General features: G+C 33.3%; 1 protein-coding gene across 1 annotated transcript in view; it reads right to left on the bottom strand.

Annotated features, from left to right (window-relative positions):
- Positions 1 to 17711: 17711 nt before the first annotated feature.
- The window catches only part of LOC110105706, a 55610-nt gene continuing 54629 nt past the window's right edge, over positions 17712 to 18692 (bottom strand). The window contains exon 6 of the mRNA XM_028694016.1: positions 17712 to 18260. Coding sequence (XP_028549849.1) covers positions 18160 to 18260 — 101 coding nt within the window. The 3' untranslated portion in view covers positions 17712 to 18159. The remainder of the gene's footprint in view (positions 18261 to 18692) is intronic.

Here is an 18692-nt window from a genome sequence, read left to right as displayed (position 1 = left end):
CTTCAAAGAGTTTATCTACTTCCTGTTCTATTTTTTGCTGGCGATCTAGTGTAAAATTTTGTTTCTTCTAGATAATCAGCTTACATATTAGATTACATAGAGATAGTGCACAATTATTTCATGGTCGATTTAAGGCATATCGATTGGACTCCATGCAAAAAATATCCTCATTTCTACATAAAATGTCTATGTATTTTTTCTTCTCTTCATCCAAGTGAAAAACCCAATTTGCATAGTTCTTGAGGGATGTTATTATGATATAGAGACACAAGTGAGGCATTTGATGGGGTAAGCCTTGTTAGGGATATCTTCCTTTTTAAGGTTAAAGACCTTAATTCTTTGGGTGATTGATGGGCATGACTGAGCCTACATAAGATAACAGGATTGCACTACTTTTTGAACTCCACGCACCTTACCAATCCCAGTTAAGGGTTAAAACTTTAGTTTGAGAAGTGGAATGGAGGCAATAACCCAAAAATTTGACTAGAGGGACCTTCCAAATATAACATTATAAACTGAATTTGATTTATCATAATAAATTAGATTGTGTGAGTGCTTTATGAGGAAACTCTTTGAGTACAACTGAGAGGCTAATGATCCCTTATACTCATACATGTCGATTATCTAACTCATATAGTGGTCCTATAGCAGGCTGGAGTTTCTCTCTGGCCAAGCCCATATTAAGAAAAGTAAAGTAAAATAAGACATCAATTAAGCTTCCATCGTCAACTAAAATCCTCTTGATGTTATAATATGGATCATCAATCCCTACATTTATCATAAGTGGATCTTGATGAGGAGTCTTTACACCCTTCAAGTAAGAGTTATCAAAAATAAAGTGGTTAGTACGAGACTTCTTGGGTGTCGGCGCCACGTTTACTGCAAGTAAGACTTGGTTAAATAATTATGGCCCCCCATGATAGTTTCAATCTCACAAGTTATTTGATAATTATTTTACAAGTATTTTTTTGTAGGTTACCACCTAATACGAGTGTCCTTATGACCGGGAGAATTTTGAATGAACCGTCTAAGGTAGCCATATCAAAGTAGTCTCTCAATTTCATCCTAGAAATATTTGCTTGCTTCAGTTCTGTGTCTACGACTACATTGGAAGTGGTCGTATTGATCCTTATTTCATGTGTTTGGCTTTAAAGTATTTGACCACTAACATTTTTTTAATCTCAGAAGGACATTGGTATATTTGTTTGAGATGCATTGAGTTGCATATACTCTTTCTCTTATCGAGTCTCACATCATAATAGTGGAGGTTGAGGAGGAAGGAAAGTGTTCCCTTGATTTTTTTTTTTGTTGCGAGGGCGAGTTTTCCATCATAGACATATTTTTATTCTTTTTGATAGTTTACTAAAATTGCTTCCAATGATAATTGATATCTCCATTTATTAATATATGTGCCTTTACATGATGAATCAAGTTAGTGTATAAATGAACTATGTCTCACATAAATGTCGAGTAAAAGGGACCAGGATGAAGTCCTACAAGAAAAACTTCTCTTAGCAACTCGGGAGTTACCCATGGAATTTGTCAAGCCTTGATAGAGAATATTAATATATGTCTCTTCTCTAGCAGGGGTTCACCCACCAAGGTAAAAAGAGGAAGATGCTTGGCGTCCTTGATTCAAATTTTTATTCTTGGATTGATGTGAGTTGGAGCGGAAGGCTCCAATATTGCAATTGTTATGCCTATTGACTATTGGAAATGATTTAGTTGTGCTTGTAATAGTAGGATTATTTTCCTATAGATTGTGCCAAACTATTGTGGGCTAGAATATTCATTGTGGTAAAACTTTGCATATATATCAAGCACATAATCAGAGAACTTAAAAACACATGAATTTTTATATGAAAAATTCTAAAAAAGGAAAAAAAATCACAGGTTCATGTCCAGTTGAAATGATTTCATTATTATTTGAATGAATTACAGAGATCATCCCTAAACTTGAGGACGGTCAGATTACAATAGCCCATGAAGTGGGTTGAACTTTGTGTGAATCATGCTGATCAGATAGAAGTACAATAATGGTAGAGCATAAGTTCGATGACAATTAGTAAGAAGTCTACAACGGTTGGTGGTCGAGTAGAAGTCCAGCAACGCTTGATTGAAAAATTTCGTTGATGGTCGGTGGCTGGGAAGTGGTCGAGGAGTCTAGTGGTAAGAGTGCTCCTAGATTTTTCTTTCGCTCTCCTCTTCATTCTTTTGCATGCTTTTCCTTCAATAAAGAATGAGGGGTCTATTTATAGTTGTCTGGAAGTGACATGGCTAGTAAATAGGTCAAATATCAAGGGCATGTTGGGAATGTTTTGTTGGGCGGATGATATCAATTCCCTCGATCATAGACCGGTTATCGAGCATTTAAGTATCTTCATGATGTTAGAATTCGATGATCTTGGGATCTTTGGATTATTCTCGTTGAGCCACTCGATACTGCTATAAGCATGTCACATTTTAATATCATTTGGTCACCCAATTTATGTTTTGAACCTTTTAAATGTGCTTCGGGCCCTAAATTTAAACCCATTTGAGCTCATATTGTATCGAATTTAGGGTTATTGTTCATCTCCTTGAGATATTCAATTCGACTATAAGTTTACTAATATCGGAGTTCGGATGGCTCTAGGTTTAATTTCAAAAGTTTTCAGTACGAACTTACCTCAAGATTCATGCTCGATCAATATATATCAGTATTATTAATAAAAGAATTTTTAAAAAGAATTAGATATACTAGAATTTGTGCATAAAGTGCGCACAAAAATTTATTTAAAATAATTTAAAATTTATACTAATCTAATTTTATGATTTATAACTAAATAAAAATAAAATAATTTACTGTTTTATATGAAAATTAATAGAATGCACATATAAAATATGTTCTTATCATAAAAGATATTATTGAGTTGGTTTAATAGATATGTCACCATTAAATTCATACATATTAATATACTAATCTGTCATGAATATAATTAGAGCATCAGTAGAACTAAGTTTATTAAAGTTATTTAAACTTTGGAAAAAATAATATTGGTTATATTTATTAAAAACTAAATGCAAATGATGTAATTTAAAATTTTAATTTATTTGCATATATAATTTATTAAAAGAAGTTAAGGCCATTGAGATATTAAGAAATGCTCAAAAGTTTTAAAATTATAATAAGAATTAAAAGCATTTCGTTAAAATTTAAATAGAGGAAGATAGTTTGGAAAGTTAAAAGTAAATTGACAGATAGTATTGAGCAAAAATAAGATAAAAAAATTAATAAAGAAAATAATAGTCATCCATTAAACTAAATATAACTCCTTTTCACACTCCTTTCTTTTGCAGTATTCAACAACAAAAAAATCGAAAATAAATTCTAAACTGTTTGCAGTTATTATTGCATGTAAATGACACTTTTGGAAAAGTCCTGGATACAAGATGATGTCTAAGTTTATATAAAAATTTAATTATACAAAGCTCTTATTGAATTGAAGATGATTTAGCATGTTCTTATACTTATATTATATGTTTTTTAAATTAGCTTTAATTAAATTGATATAAAACATAAGAATGAATTTCATTATAGTGTATCGATCAAAATTGAAAATATTACAAATTTTAAATGCAAGTGATGGCATTTTAATCTTCATTACTTCCGAAAGTACATTAAAGCCAAACCTGACGAACAAATGTTCACTTTCTTGGCTAATGCACACTGTAATATTACTTGTAAAATTTGCAAATTTTAACCTTGGTGAAGGATATTAGAACTAAAGAAGTGAAATCTTAATTGTTTATCCAAAAAATTGACCAAAAATTCGAATAATGGATTTCTAACAAAATTTACATAAAGTATTCTACATGAAAAATAATACATTAGATTGATTTATTGCAATGAAAACAACACATTAAGTATTTCAAATAAAAAGGGAAGAAAATAAGTTTCTTTTGGAAATTTAATCCTCCAAAATTTGTTTGGCAAAGTTGGTAAGAAAATCCCATTAAACATTATATGGTTAATGATCCTTAGAAACCTTTGCAAAATTAGAATCCAAAATGAAAACAAGCTAAAAGTTTATTATACAAAAAACATTAATAATATGTTGGCAACAAATATTGATTTTCAATTTTAAAAAAATAAATAAATGAAAGCATAACTTACATGAGCGATGAATTTAACATTTACAAACCCCATCTATTAAGAAAAAAGATTCAAATATCCAAACTTTACAAAAGAGTTTGCCTTTTCAATTGCATGGATTCTAGTGAAATTATTGCTACCTTACAAGAATAACATACGATATTAGAAATAGAAAAATATATGTATAGTGCAAGAATATGGAAAGGAGTGTGAAAAGGAAGAAGAGAAGAGAGCACATGCAAATTTAATGCATGGCTTTAGAAGAAAAGGTTTTGAATGAAAACTAGCCAAGAAATTACAATAAGTGATGATGTAATATTACATCTTAAACAAAATAAGCAGGAAGACAGCATATCAAGTATCATACTTATTGCAGACTTGGATATATGCTGCGATAGAGTTAAAAAGTTTTTGTCTCAGCGTTGTATGGATATTCATTATACAAATAGAAGATGAAAAAACACTAGGATTTTTACGTGGAAAATCCTAGAAAGGGAAAAAACCACGGGACCACGCCCAGTTGAAGTAATTCCACTAGTGTTTGATTGAGATACAACAGGCTGACGCGTCCTTAAAATTTAGGACGATCAGATTACAATGATTCGCTTCTGGATTGAAATCCAGTTATAAATAAGTTGTGTATTCGAGATGAATTTAGAATCACTTGAAGATTAGACAAAATTCTGGCGTCACTAGAAGATCAGGTAGAGTTTTGGCATCACTAGAAAGTCGGGCGGAATTTCGGCATCACTTGGATGTCGGGCATAATTCTGGCGTCACTTGGAAGTCGGGCAGAATTCCAGCGGAGGTCGCGGAGGAGTTTCTTCCCTCCTTCCTTTCTCTTTTTCCTTTTCTCTTCTTCTTCTTGCTTGGGTCCCCTCTCAAGAGAAATGAGGGGCTATTTATAGTTTTTTGAGGATGACATGACCTGTAAATGGGAGGAGGATCAAGGGCAAATGTGGAGTGGTTTAGATGGACGACTGATATTGAATCTCTTGATCGTTAACCATTTATCAGACATTTGAAGCTCTTAACTAAATCGAAATTCGACAATCTTAGGCTCGTTGGATTTGTCTCATCAAGCCATGCCACTCGATTCGACTATAACATGTCATTTTTTGAAACTGTTTGGTAATCCAATTTGTGGTTTGATCCTTCCAACATCGCTTCGGGTCTTCAATTCAAACTCATTTGGGCTCAGATCGAGTTGAATTTGGTGTCGTTGGTTTCGTATTTCTGAGACGCTCAATTTTATTATAAGTTTGCTGAATCTAGAATACAGGTGATCCCGAATTTAATTTTTGAAAGTTTTTTACTTGATTTTGCCTCGAGATTCGTGCCCGATCAAGATAATTTTTTGATGATATATCAATGCTATATACTAATGAAAACTTTCACTAGAGTTTAAAAGTCTATTTGTTATAAATAAAAAAGATAATATTTGAAGGTGGAATATTGTTTTATCAATCCATCATGTGTTCATTTACATTAGGTAGTGCTTCATTGAAAACCATGAAAATGCCATTCTGAAGATGTTACACAAATCAATAATAATAATGAAGTAAAAAAAGATGGTTTTCCATTAAAAAAAGATCTATGAAAGTATAACTTACATGAGTGACAAATTTAATATTTATAAAACTGATTGATAAAAAACGCCTAGGTTTCCTGCGCGCCCTCTCTGGCGAGTGTCGGTACACCATCAGTAACAATTCCATCTAGTGGTCCTCTTACTTACCTACACTTACTTCTGATTAGGAGCTTCGATGATAGATTTCTCAAAGAGATATTGTCGACTCCTCACTGTGGCACGATGCTCCGGCAGTCTCTTCTACCTTGTGATGCATAGCACCAGCGGCCACCCCCCTCTCGCGAGTTTATGAGCCTGAGGCGGAAGAAGACGTACGTTAAATCGAGAGTGGTTCAAAGGCCAACTATAGTTGGGGATTGGGACTGGAGGGAACTGAGGCCCAAGCCCTAACCTTGTATGTCCTCCTCCAACGATGGCACAGTTTCCTTCCACTACTTGTGATTTTCACTCCTCCTATCTCTGCAACCAATGCATATGATGTCTCCGATAATAATCTCCAGCATTTCTTTATTCTCCACAAGGCACCGGCTCGAAAATGCAAAAGAAAAACCTCCTTAACATACGGGAGAATGAAAAGAAAGATTGAAATGTTGCTTTCTTCTCCAATGAAAGTCATTTAAGAAGAGAATGATGCTATTTAAAAGCAGCTTCGACTAAAAGCCTTTGAAAATACCTGGTCGAAGATTAATTCTACTGTCAAGAAAGTTTTAAGGGAGATCAACCTTACCTTGTTCGAGGAGATACACAAGTGGGTTTTTGAATCATTCTCCACCATCATATCCACTTGTCCTGTTCATATCATGAAGCCATATCCGATAGCACCAGGGGCTACATGTAAAAGAATACCAGCAGCGATGATCTTTATAAGGAATATTGAGTTTGTTGATGATATACTGATGTTTCAAGATCTCAAAGGGTATATGCATTCTAATGGGTGTCATGCAGCTTTTCTCTGAGCATTGGATATCTCCACAAAGTGTGGTATAGGAAGTTTCCTAAGAAGTTTATATAAAAAACTTATTCCAAAGGCTTCAGATTTTGTTGATGTACCGTTAATAGCCTCATGGTATTGCAAAGATGAGAATTATGATAAGCCAATTGCTGATATAATTAAAGACATGGAGCGATGTGATAGTGCAGTCCTGGCTGATTTTATTAAAATGCTAAGTGAATGGGTGATGAAAATTCCAATCATTTTCATACTGGGAGTGACCACTTCTTTTGATGCCTTGAGAAAACTTCTCCCGTCAAGTGTCAAGCACAACTCGCAGCTTTGTAAGTTCACACTGGAATCTCCCAGAAGAAGAATGGATTCTCTAATTGAGTTTGTTCTCGTAAGATCATCTTCTGAGTTCTTTATTGGCCACAAGGTTGCATTATTCTTGAGAAACAATTTTCTTAGACATAATGGAACGATAACCTCTTTTTTAAAGGCACTGAAGCTTGCTTGCAATAAACACTTAAGTGGGGAACCTTTTAAGTTTTTTGTGCCCGGGTATGCTTCATGAAGATTGTGAGGCTTTTTGGTCTGGCAAGTGCGAATCATTATCTGAAGTGTTGAGAAGTTATGCTTTTGATTTACCATCCTATCCAAGGGGCAAAACCACAGGGGACAATAATCTTGCACAAGGCTTGTCTAAGTTGAAGTGGCTGCAAAACAGTTGGAGTTATGTAGTTCTGTGCCTATTTAAAGTGGGAAAACTCAGCAAAATTCAACTACTAGACATTTTTTACGAGGCTATTGATCCAACTTTGTGCAGTGAAAGGGATTTAGGTCATCAATTGTTACCACCATTGACTTCCTCCAATAACTTTGTAAATGGTGGCTTTATCTCTTAAGCTATACAATAGGTTAGGGAGCTTCATTTTGATTCCCTCTGTCAATTTCTTGTCTAGTGGAGCCTTCACATGGAAGAAGAAAGTGAGATGGACAAAGAAGTGAAGGTAGTCCATTCAATGATAAATCTTCCAAGTGATGGTCACACTTCAAAAGAAAAATAGATAATTAATATTCACAGGTGTTTGGCATCCTCAGCAAGGAAAAAGGGCACACCATTTTTGAATGATGAAGTGGCAATTTTGCTAGTTAGGCGGCTCAAAAAATTTTTGGTGCCGATTGAAAGTGTACCTTTCAATGAAATTTTCTACTTCAAAGATGTTGCTTCTCTAAAGTCAGCTCTAATTGGGGAGCTGAGAAGTGTTATACAGGATGACCTTTTGAAATCCGATGGGTATCTTCAGAGCACCTTATGTAGTAAAAGAGAGCATGTCTTATCCTCTTCCATCCATGATACTACTATCATGTATAGTCTTGCCCAAGAGTATGGTGACCTAATCAACCTCCATGACTAGTATCATTCTTTCAAAACAAAAGTACTTATCTCTAACCCTAAATCCAAAAGGCCCAACATTCTTCTGCCTCTAAAAAGGGGAAATCTAAAGCACTGGAGACTGAAGTGTCCATCCAAGCATGGTTTTGCAAAGCAGTCACAGAGCTACAAATCACAGGCCTAGTTAGGATGCCTAGCAAGAGAAGACCATATTTTTTGCAGAGAATTGCGTTTGACCTCTAGTCCATTGAATTTTTTGCAGGATATGTGAAATTAAATGCCAACTTCATAGTCCCTAATACTTGGGCTAAAATTTTGTATTTTTTATTTGGAGATGCAACTGGAACTATCTATTTCTTGTCAGGAAAAAGCTGTGTATTCAACCTTTCCTCAGATTTCAAAGTAGCAAGAAGGTTACTGCAATAGGTAATACCTTTTTTAATTTGTGAAGGCAACATAAACTACTCATAACTTCTGTTCTAAGAACCTGTTTAGTCCTCACTAATTTTGTGTGGATTTTATCAAAAAAAAAAAAAAAAAAAAACCGATTGATCAAGAAAGGGATTCAAATATGCAAACATGACAATAGAGCTTGTATTTTCAATTGCACGAACTCTAGTGAAATTGCTTCCACCCTACAAGGGGAGTGAGAAGGAAGTAGAGAACAAAAGAAAATTGTGACACATGGCTTTAGAATAAAAATTTTAGAAAGAAAATGTCATTTAAGAATTCATGATTTGCTTAATTTTTTATAAAAGTGAACATATCATTGATTATAACATATATAGCATAACAAAATGTATATCTGCATCCACAATTTTTAAATAGTACACTGAAGAATGGAAAACATATAGTCTAAGGAAAGTTGATCCTTTTTAAAAGAAATGATGTGAACCTAAGATATCATTTATTACACTATAATAAAAAGAGCATACCTTGACTAAAACTTATAGAGGTCTTGAATATATATCTATATTGCCTGTTGATTTACTGCAAGGGATTTTTAAGTTATCATCAAGAGTTGAACTTGGAATACCATCTATAAAATTAAATTTTTTTTATTTTAAGGAAAGAGTCACTTATTCGTATGTATCAAGCGACGGCGTGGGCAGATTTCTTTTATTTCTGCACCGTCTCGCTAAGACTTTGGCAAATTATGCTGGAAAATCGCTCTGAGATATATATATATATATATATATATATATATATATAGAAAGGCAACATAAACCCCATTTAGCCTCAATATTTCCTTGTTATATATACGCCGCCATTAATTAAGATCCATCTATCTATAAATAATATATATCCAAGGAAATAAAAGTCAAAAGACCTATCACATCCAATACAAGATAAAGCCATCTTCAAGTATTAAGACTTTGGGGAAGAAAAGCACGCATGATTTAAATCAATTGTATGGTTGAGATTAAGGTTTTTCGTTTGAGTGGCTTTCTTAATGCTTCTTAAAACCGCATTTTAGCATAAAAAAATAAAATTTTGCATTAGAAAGCTGATTTAAGAAGCTGTAAAAAAGCCGTCCCAAACGAAGCCCAAGTTTGAGAAGAATCACAAGTGGCTTTTATATTAATAGTATGTATACTATACATGTATATTGATATTTAACTCAGAATGTTTCAAAACACCAAAAAATAATTTACTTAATATTTATAAATTTTTTAATAGAATCTTTGCACTAATAGTCATTCAAAGTAGACAAACAAATATGGCTTTCACAATTAGTGCCATTAGAATAAAAAATAATAAAAACATCATAGACAATAATATTATATTAATGTTATTAAACTTCAACTAATTCTCAAAATTTTGAGAAATGTGATTAATAGTTATTTCCTTAAATCAGAACTTGTTAAAAAACTGAAAGTGAGTTATTATTTTGCTAAACTTTCAAATAATTTGTGAGATCAGTTTAAGATTTTAATAGCTAATATTTTTTTAGTGTAATGTTATTTTATAAAAATTATAATTATATATAATTAACTTCATGTTGTTGATACAGGCCTAAGAACATGAATGGAGCAAGCTTGAAAACATTTTCAGAAAGGAGAGGGAAGAGAACTCCATATATGCTCAGAGGATGAGGCTTTCAAGTGATCAATTCAAAGGCATAGGATTCCAAATTTGCAACTAAGCTTGATACCTAGCTTAATAGAGAAAGTATTGAACGGCATTACTTTTGAAGAAGAAGAAGAAAGCCTCAAATTTTGTTGAATAATTTTTATAAAAAATGAATTTTGTTTCAGCAGAAAATAACCTACAGCTATGCTTTTTTACTTTGCTTGTTGTAGACCAAAAAAAAAAAAACGATTGGTGAAATTATTTAATTTATAAAAGTAATGCAACAAAAATATCAAAGATTTGTTTTGAACAATCAAGATTGCTGTATTATGAAGAGAAAATATGCAAATTATAACAAGGAAAAAGATTCAAAAAAAAAAAAAAAAAAAAAAAAAAAAAAAAAGAAAGAAAGATTGTTGATATAATTTACTTTTTGGAAGTAATGCAATTGAAATATCAAATATTCTTTTTGAACAGTCATGTTTGGAGTATTCTGAAGAGAAGAAATTAAAGTTAGTAACTATTTGAATACCCCAAAAAGCTGCCAAAAAATGCACCAGCGACATGCATGAGAAACTAAAGAAGAGAAAGAAGGGTGACAGAGAATAGGATAAAGAGAATGTTGCCTCACAACAATTACAAAAGCAGTGCAGGGAATGAACCAATAAGGGAGTTTGATAAGTTACATATATCTATTGGCCGTAATGCACGTGTAAGATGAAGAGTTAGGATTAAAAAAAAAAAAAAAAATTGAAGAGTTAGGATTCATCTTGAGAAGAATTATACGACTGTGTTGGAGTTTGGGTAGAATCACAGGTAGCATTTATATAGTAGTATAGATAGGGAGTACTCAAATTATTAATATTTATATATTTTGCTTAAAAATATTTTTACCATCTAGTATTTTTTCAAAGGAGTGGGGGAATTTCATTGGACACTTACTAAACTTTATACATCATGTCCTTGCACCAATATTCACATTCAACTGGATATGTCCCATGTCTTTCCCTATTCCTATCGCCATCGTTATTGGGCCCACCAACATCTATATTGCTTGACACATGCCTAAAAGGAAAGCTGAACAAGTAAATTTACATATACATTTTATAAATTACTTTATTTCTAGAAATTCAAATCATGATGCGAAGAGCAAATAATAATCAAATAATGGAAAAATAAATAGTGGAATAAAATAAATCACATAAGAAGGAAAAATAATTTTTATGTGGTCGGCCATAACTTACATCCACGTATATGTGTTTACACATAAGAATTATTAAACAACCAGCATTAAAGAAAATTGTTACTCATTCCAAGAGAAGAAGCCTTTGCATCAATCACCTCACTACATCCGGGCAACCTCCCACGTAGATTCTCAACTAGAACAACTAAAATAAATAAGAAAATAAAATAATAGAAATCATGACTTACTCTGAACTCCAAGTTCTTAGACATGATCCAACATTGAAGCCCACTCTACACCAACTGGTACCGACTTACAAAAGTAATCAAAACAATAATAATGAGCTAGCCCAAAAACTGACCTGAGGAGCCTTAGCAGATCCATACTTAACAAGCCACCTGTAGAAGATAAAGCCACAAAAAGTTACAAAGTAATATTTTCTTTTTAATTAAAACCCACAAAGGGGCCTACGCATTAATATTAAAAAAACAGTTATAGAGTCCTTACAGGAGACCATCGGCTCACTAATGCTCTTCCGAGCTACAAAACAAAGCAAAAGAAAACCTACAAAACAAAGCAAGAAAACTAATTGTCTTCACTAATCAAAATTACAAGGCACCCTAGCAACATTCTAACGATGCTATAGACAAACATCCAAAAAAGAAAGATAATATGAATATAGTAAAGCCCAATCTTTCTACAAAAAAACTTGAAGTCAGCCAAAAGCAGCTCCACCTGCAAAGAAAAATATTGCAAAAGGAAAAGTTACACCACCACAAAATATAAGTTAAATAATAACAATAACAAAATTAATAGCTAGCAAAAAGGGAGACAAAGAAAATTTTGCTCCAAGTAAAGCTAATCTTGGAATTAAGACTTAAAGAGCTCAAAATACAATTAATATAATAAGCCTCATTAGGAAAATCCACAAGCCACTCAATCTCACCTTCAAGGCTACCCAAAACCACCTTGGACAAACCCATCCAACAAAACAGAAGTTTCCCAGAAAAATAGCATGGGTTATCCATAATCCCAGAAGTAATATCCACACCAGACCACCAAAAATAGAGAAACAACAGGTAAAACAGCAACCAAGGGCTAAATAACATCCTGTAGTCAACAACCCAACCAACAACATCTCCAACAAAACAAGAGAGCCCAGTCTGAAACGCACGATTATCCCCCAGCACCCCAAAAATTAAAGGTAGGAGAGAAACAATGGGACAGACCATATCACGAGTTAACCAGAATCCCAAAATTAATATCCACTCTAGAAAACAACAACCACCTGCAGGCAACAACCCAACCAATCGTAGCACCAACATGATAAGAAAGCCCAGCCAGAACCCTACGGTTACCCACAACACACCATAAACTTAAGGTAGGAGAGAAACAATGGGACATACCATCAGCATTATAACCAGTGAAATCATAGCTCAAGTCCAAATTCACAAAGACAACAGCTAAACATGAAAACACAGAATTATGCCAGCAGCAGATAACAAGAAATTATAAAAAAGGAGTACCAGGAACAAACGACAAGAGTGATAAAGCACACGTAACCCCAAAGAATGGAGAATAACTCAGCCCTCAACAGGAAAAAAAACAGTCCAGTTGTCCATCCAACCAATAATAAGGATAAAACACCTCCAGCAAGAACCACAAAAGAGCAGCCAGAAACCAAATACAAGATGGAGCAGAACCTCCACACCACAAATAGCCCAGCCAACATAAAAATTGATCTAGAAGGAACAAGAGTAAACCAGAACACCACAGAAAACTAGCAGGGAGACCAAGAAGCCCAGAAAAATAAAATGACCAAGCAAAATGACAAGCAAAGAAAGTAAACCAACTAGAACATCAGCCAAGAGACAATAAAAGGTACCAATGCTCTCATCATAATGACCAAATAGGCAAAGAGAAATACTAAAATAAATTCAACCCTGGTCAAAACCTGGAGACCAGGAAGCACAGAAGAAACCAAACCGAGCCATTCAAGATCCTAGAACTGCACAACCACAACCTGCACCTCAACAAACGCCTAGGTAGGGAAATAGAATGAAAACACCCTAGCAATAGCTTAAAGACAACCAACTAAACCACCTGGTAATCCAACAGATAGAGACAGAACAACCAACACGAAAGAATCGAACCAGAAAAAGGCCACCTAATAAAACCCAACAAGAACTCAAAAAGAATTCTGCCAACCAACACTTCAAACTTAGAATAATATCAAAAACATAGAATATAGAGTAAGAAGTATAGAAAAGCATAATACTAAAGTTCCAACAATCATAGCACTCCAACTAATCACACAACAAAACCAAATTAAAAAGTAGTTTATGAAAACAAACCACACAATTAGCAGAACCTCAACTCCATATAACCCCAACTCAATAGCATAACCACACAACCAAGAGAACCCCATCAGTCCTAACCAATAGTAGAAGAATAACTAAAAAACTAAATTCATCTAGCTAACTAAGTCCAACAAAAACTGGCTGACTGCAAAAACATCCAGACGATTATAACCTAGCAAAAACAATCAGAACATAAAAAGGGCCCAAAAGAATATAAACTAGATAGAACCCCTCCAGCCTAATTAATACGCACTGAAACCCAAGTAGATCCAAGGTACAGGTTATGCTCAACATAACAAAAAATAACTCCAAAAGCTTGGTATAGATAAAAAGACAACAATAAGAGTACAACAAAGAACACCAGGATAACCCAACCAAACAATGGAAAGAGAGGCAAATAAAATTAGAAAATATCATAAAAGAATTACCCCGTTAAAGCCAATGAAAGAAACAGACAAAATCCATTAGGACAACCATTAGGGTAAAATTTAAAATGAAGACCAAAATGAATAAGAAAATAACAAGACCATTACTACAAGAAATAAAAATAGAAAGAAATTGCCCCCACTAAGATAAAGAACAGAAACAAGACACAAAAAGCCCAGAAAATACCATCAGATAGTAGAAATAATAAAGGAATCAAGTCTTGCTTAAGTAAGAAAAATCAGAATGATCTAAAGTAGTTAGACCTTTCAATATATGAGGCAGATTAGGCCCAACAAATTCAAAAATACCCTCCAAATTATAGCCAAAATTAGAAAGCTAATCAACAAAACTAGTGTCTTCAAGAAATATATGAGGTATTAAAATTAATGGAAGAAAGGTTCTTCTTAATCTCCCTAATCAAATAAAAATTCTCAGAATTATATTTTAAACTACCAGTAAAATAATGAATAAGGACATTTGCATTAATCTTAATACAAACATCAATAATACATAAAGAAATGCAAAGGTTAATACCCTCGTTAAGATCTTAAAGCTCAATAATGATAGCCGACATAGCTTGCAAGGGACCAGCAAAGGCACAAACTACTCTACCCTTATGATCCCTAATTAGACCACTACAACCAGTAGTTGAATAACTAAAGTACCCATCAATATTCAATTTAAACCAGACTTAAATAGTTTTAGAACATCTAACAGTCCCCTCCTTACCATTCTGAGATGGGAACTAAAGAGATATACCGAAACCACCCTCAACATGATTGAAACCTTTAAAATAACAAACATTGATTAGCTTAACAACATAACACTGCAAAATTTTATCTTTAATTTTGAAGATAATATGCAAAGCATTCATATTGATATCCTCATTCTTAGAGTCATTCCTAGCCATCCAAAGATACCATATTCTGAGGATGGGAAGAGCATTCTTAACATTCCCTTTGATATGAAAAAACCAAGCTTGAAGAATAGTGATAATACTACTATAATTATTACAAAAGCTCTTATTAAACTGCTCATCAAAATATAACTAAACCTTAACCATAATGGGGCCATTAATAAAAAAAATGATTGAGAGACTCTATGTGAGAACAACACTAACATCAAAAAATAATATAAATACATTTTTTCATTAAAATATTATCAATAGGAAGATAATTATGTACTAAAATTTTTCACATTAAAATAGAGTAAAAAGAAGGTACACCCTTATGCAAAATAGCAGATAATAAAGAAGACTTAGCTTGACATTCTCTAATAGAATTCCAAACCTCTTTAACAAAAAATTTACCCTTATTCGATTTAGTAACATAATATAATAATCTTTCTCCAAATATAATGAAATTTTAAGAATTAGATTAAGAAAAGTGTCAGGCATAACATCTTGTAACTTATCAACATTCCACTTCCCATCCCTAATAAAGCTTTTAACTTTGATAGCATATGTATAATGAGTATTCAATAGATTATTAATAAAAAAGTTGCCCACTCATTGGTCTTGCCAAAAGAAACAATCACCAATGCCAATCCCCTAATGGATAAACTTGTTAGCCTCCCATTTAATAACACAAAGCCTCTTTCAGATATACAAAATACAACCCCCCCCCCCCCACCCCCGGCGCCCTTTTTCTTAAATAACAAGTTAAAGAATATTTACCACTACAATACTTCCTAATCATAAACTTAGCCCACAAGATTTTCATAAATCTCAGAGAAAACCAGAGCTTTAAGAAAAAGCCTGCACCATGTCAACCAAATTCTTACAACCTAAGCTACCTTTATCCACTATCCCATAACACTTCTTCCAAGAAGCTAAAAGGATCATCATAGATATTCCATCCTTAATCCCTTAGAAAAACTTGTTAAATAATCTTTACATTTTAATACACACTTTCAAAGAAGGATTTATAATATAAAAAAAAATAAATATGAAGGGAATAAAGCATGATTTATATTAAAACTAATATATCATCAAAAGAAAGAATATTAAAAGCCCAAGTTGACATCCTTTTCTAAGTAGATAAGAAAATGTCACCAAATAAATGGGACCTTTTCTTACCTCTAAAGAGAGGAGTCCCCAAATATTTTAAAGGAAGAGTCTTAGGAGAAAACAAAAAATTAGCATGAATAGTGCAGATTCTCTAATTAGAAATAGAATTGGTAGCTATCAAATGACTCTTATCTTGGTTTATATTTAAACAACTAAACCTTTGAAATTGATTAAGAAAATTAAAGAGAATGTTGAGCATTTTAGTAGATCCATTAGAATAAATAATAAAATCATCAGTAAAGCTTATGTGAGAAAAGGGAAACCAACCAAAGTGCCATACTAGAGGTTAGGATGGTTCAAATAAAGCTCCTCAAGCTCCGTAGAAATATATTACACAACAACAATGAAAAGAGTAGGAGATAAAGGATCATACTGCCTAATACCATAAGAAGATTTAAAATAACCATGACCTTTACACTTAATAATAACAAAAAAGAAGCAATTATGAATGATATTTTTGATAAGTTTGATGAATTCAGCTTTGAAACCAAACAAAAACAAAATCCTAAAAAGGAAATTATAATTCAATTTATCAGAAGCTTTAATGATAATAGTTTGAAAAATCATATTCCCACCATTAACAAGAGTGTTAATATTAGACCTATCAATTTCGGGTTACGGGTCGAACCCGACCCGACCCGTAACTGACCCGGATTTATTCGGGTTCGGGTCAACCCGACCCGGATTTATAAACGGGTCGGTTTTCGAAACCCGGAACCGACCCGTCTCGGGTTCGGGTCAACGCGACCTGACCCGGTTATCCGTTTATACAGTAATTTTAATTCTAATTTCAGGAAAAAAAAGAGAGGTAAAGTGCAAACAAAAAAGTGAAAAACTGCAAAGCAACAATTATACATTTAGAGAAATAATAATTTACAAATTATCCAATACTCGAATTACAAACATCATTTACACATTTGTTTTAGTTACCAAATTACAAACTCAATTCAATTTTAAAGATTTCCAACATTTTAACATCCAAATCGCTCCCCTCGTCTGAGTCTTCTCCTCGAAATACTAGCTTCAAATATGTAATGACCTGAAATAAAATCAATTCTATAGTTTGCAAAATCAAATATGTAAAAAAATACATTGCTCTGCTCAGATTAAACCTTCAGATTCATTAATCATTTAACCTCATAATGAGATCATTGCGACGTAAGTTTAATCAATATTGTCATATTGACAAATTACCATCCTAGGTGACAATTTATATTAACTTAATTAATATCTATTCTTCGAATAAGATTGTAAGATAGTATATTCTATTCTAAGTTAATAAAAATTGTCACTTGGTTGTAATTATAATAGGACATAAGATGATTAGAACTTGCACTTATAAGATTCCCACTTACATCTTAGAAGGTTATTCATCATCGCTTCATTGCAATTTTCATTTTTCAACTTCCATAATCGGATAATCCAAACAGAAGCACTGAACTACTGAAGCACAGAAGCAGCATAATAACCCGCAGCCATAATGCCCACACAGGCACACAAAGCCTCAGCCAGTCAGCCCTCAGCCCTCAAACCCGAGAACTGAACCAAATGCCCACACAAAGCTTGCAAAGTCCCTTAGCCAAATGCAACGGGTTACAGTCTTACAGAATACAGACTTACAGCATTTTGAACTAAACAAAATTTTGAACTTAACAGAAGCAGCATCAGGCCCTCAGTCCTCAGGCCCGAGAAACCAAATAAACGGCAGCAGCATAATAAGTTAATAACACAGAAATACATAACCAGTGAACCAGTGAAGTGAGTGAACCACAAATGAACAGAACAACAACAGAATGACAGAAATACAGAACCAGTGAACGGTGAACCACAGTCCACGAATGAACAGAATTACAGAACAACCACTGAACAGAACAACCACAGAAATACAGAACCAGTGCATAAAACAAATTTTACAAGCAGCAGAACAGATTAACTCATTAACAATTTAACAGTTAAGTGGAATACTGGATATAATTAAAATGTTTAAATAGATTCATCGAATAACTGAACTTTCAGTCATTTCTGCATCAGTTTGGGTGACATGTAAATCAAGGATATCATCCGTAACTGCATCTATTTCTGTGTCATGAACTACTGCAATAAAAAAATATGAATATGAGCTATAGAAAGTAAAATTACTAAAACAGAAACCGTAAGCTGAAAAGAAATTAAGAGGGTTGAAGAATAAAGCACCCTGTTCCGCATACAACCAATCCTTTGAACATACAAGTGCCTCAACAATGTCATGCTTAAGAGAACTTCGATATTGATCTAGTATTCTACCACTATAATTGAAACTACTTTCTGAAGCCACTGTACTTATAGGAATGCACAAAACATCACGAGCCATAGCAGATATAGCAGGAAACCTATATTGATTGCCCTTCCAGAATTGCAAAATATCTAAATCAATCTCCGCATCTAGATTAGGCTCATCCAAATATAATTCTAACTCTGATTTCCGAGGCATTCCAATCTCCGAATGAAATGACTGAAAACCCTGTTTGGAAGTTAATGTTTTAAAAA

The sequence above is a fragment of the Dendrobium catenatum genome, unplaced genomic scaffold, assembly GCF_001605985.2.
Source record: "Dendrobium catenatum unplaced genomic scaffold, ASM160598v2 fragScaff_scaffold_390, whole genome shotgun sequence".
Lineage (NCBI taxonomy): Eukaryota > Viridiplantae > Streptophyta > Magnoliopsida > Asparagales > Orchidaceae > Dendrobium > Dendrobium catenatum.
The sequence above is the reverse complement of the archived record's forward strand: the minus strand, read 5'-3'. Positions and strand labels throughout refer to the sequence as shown.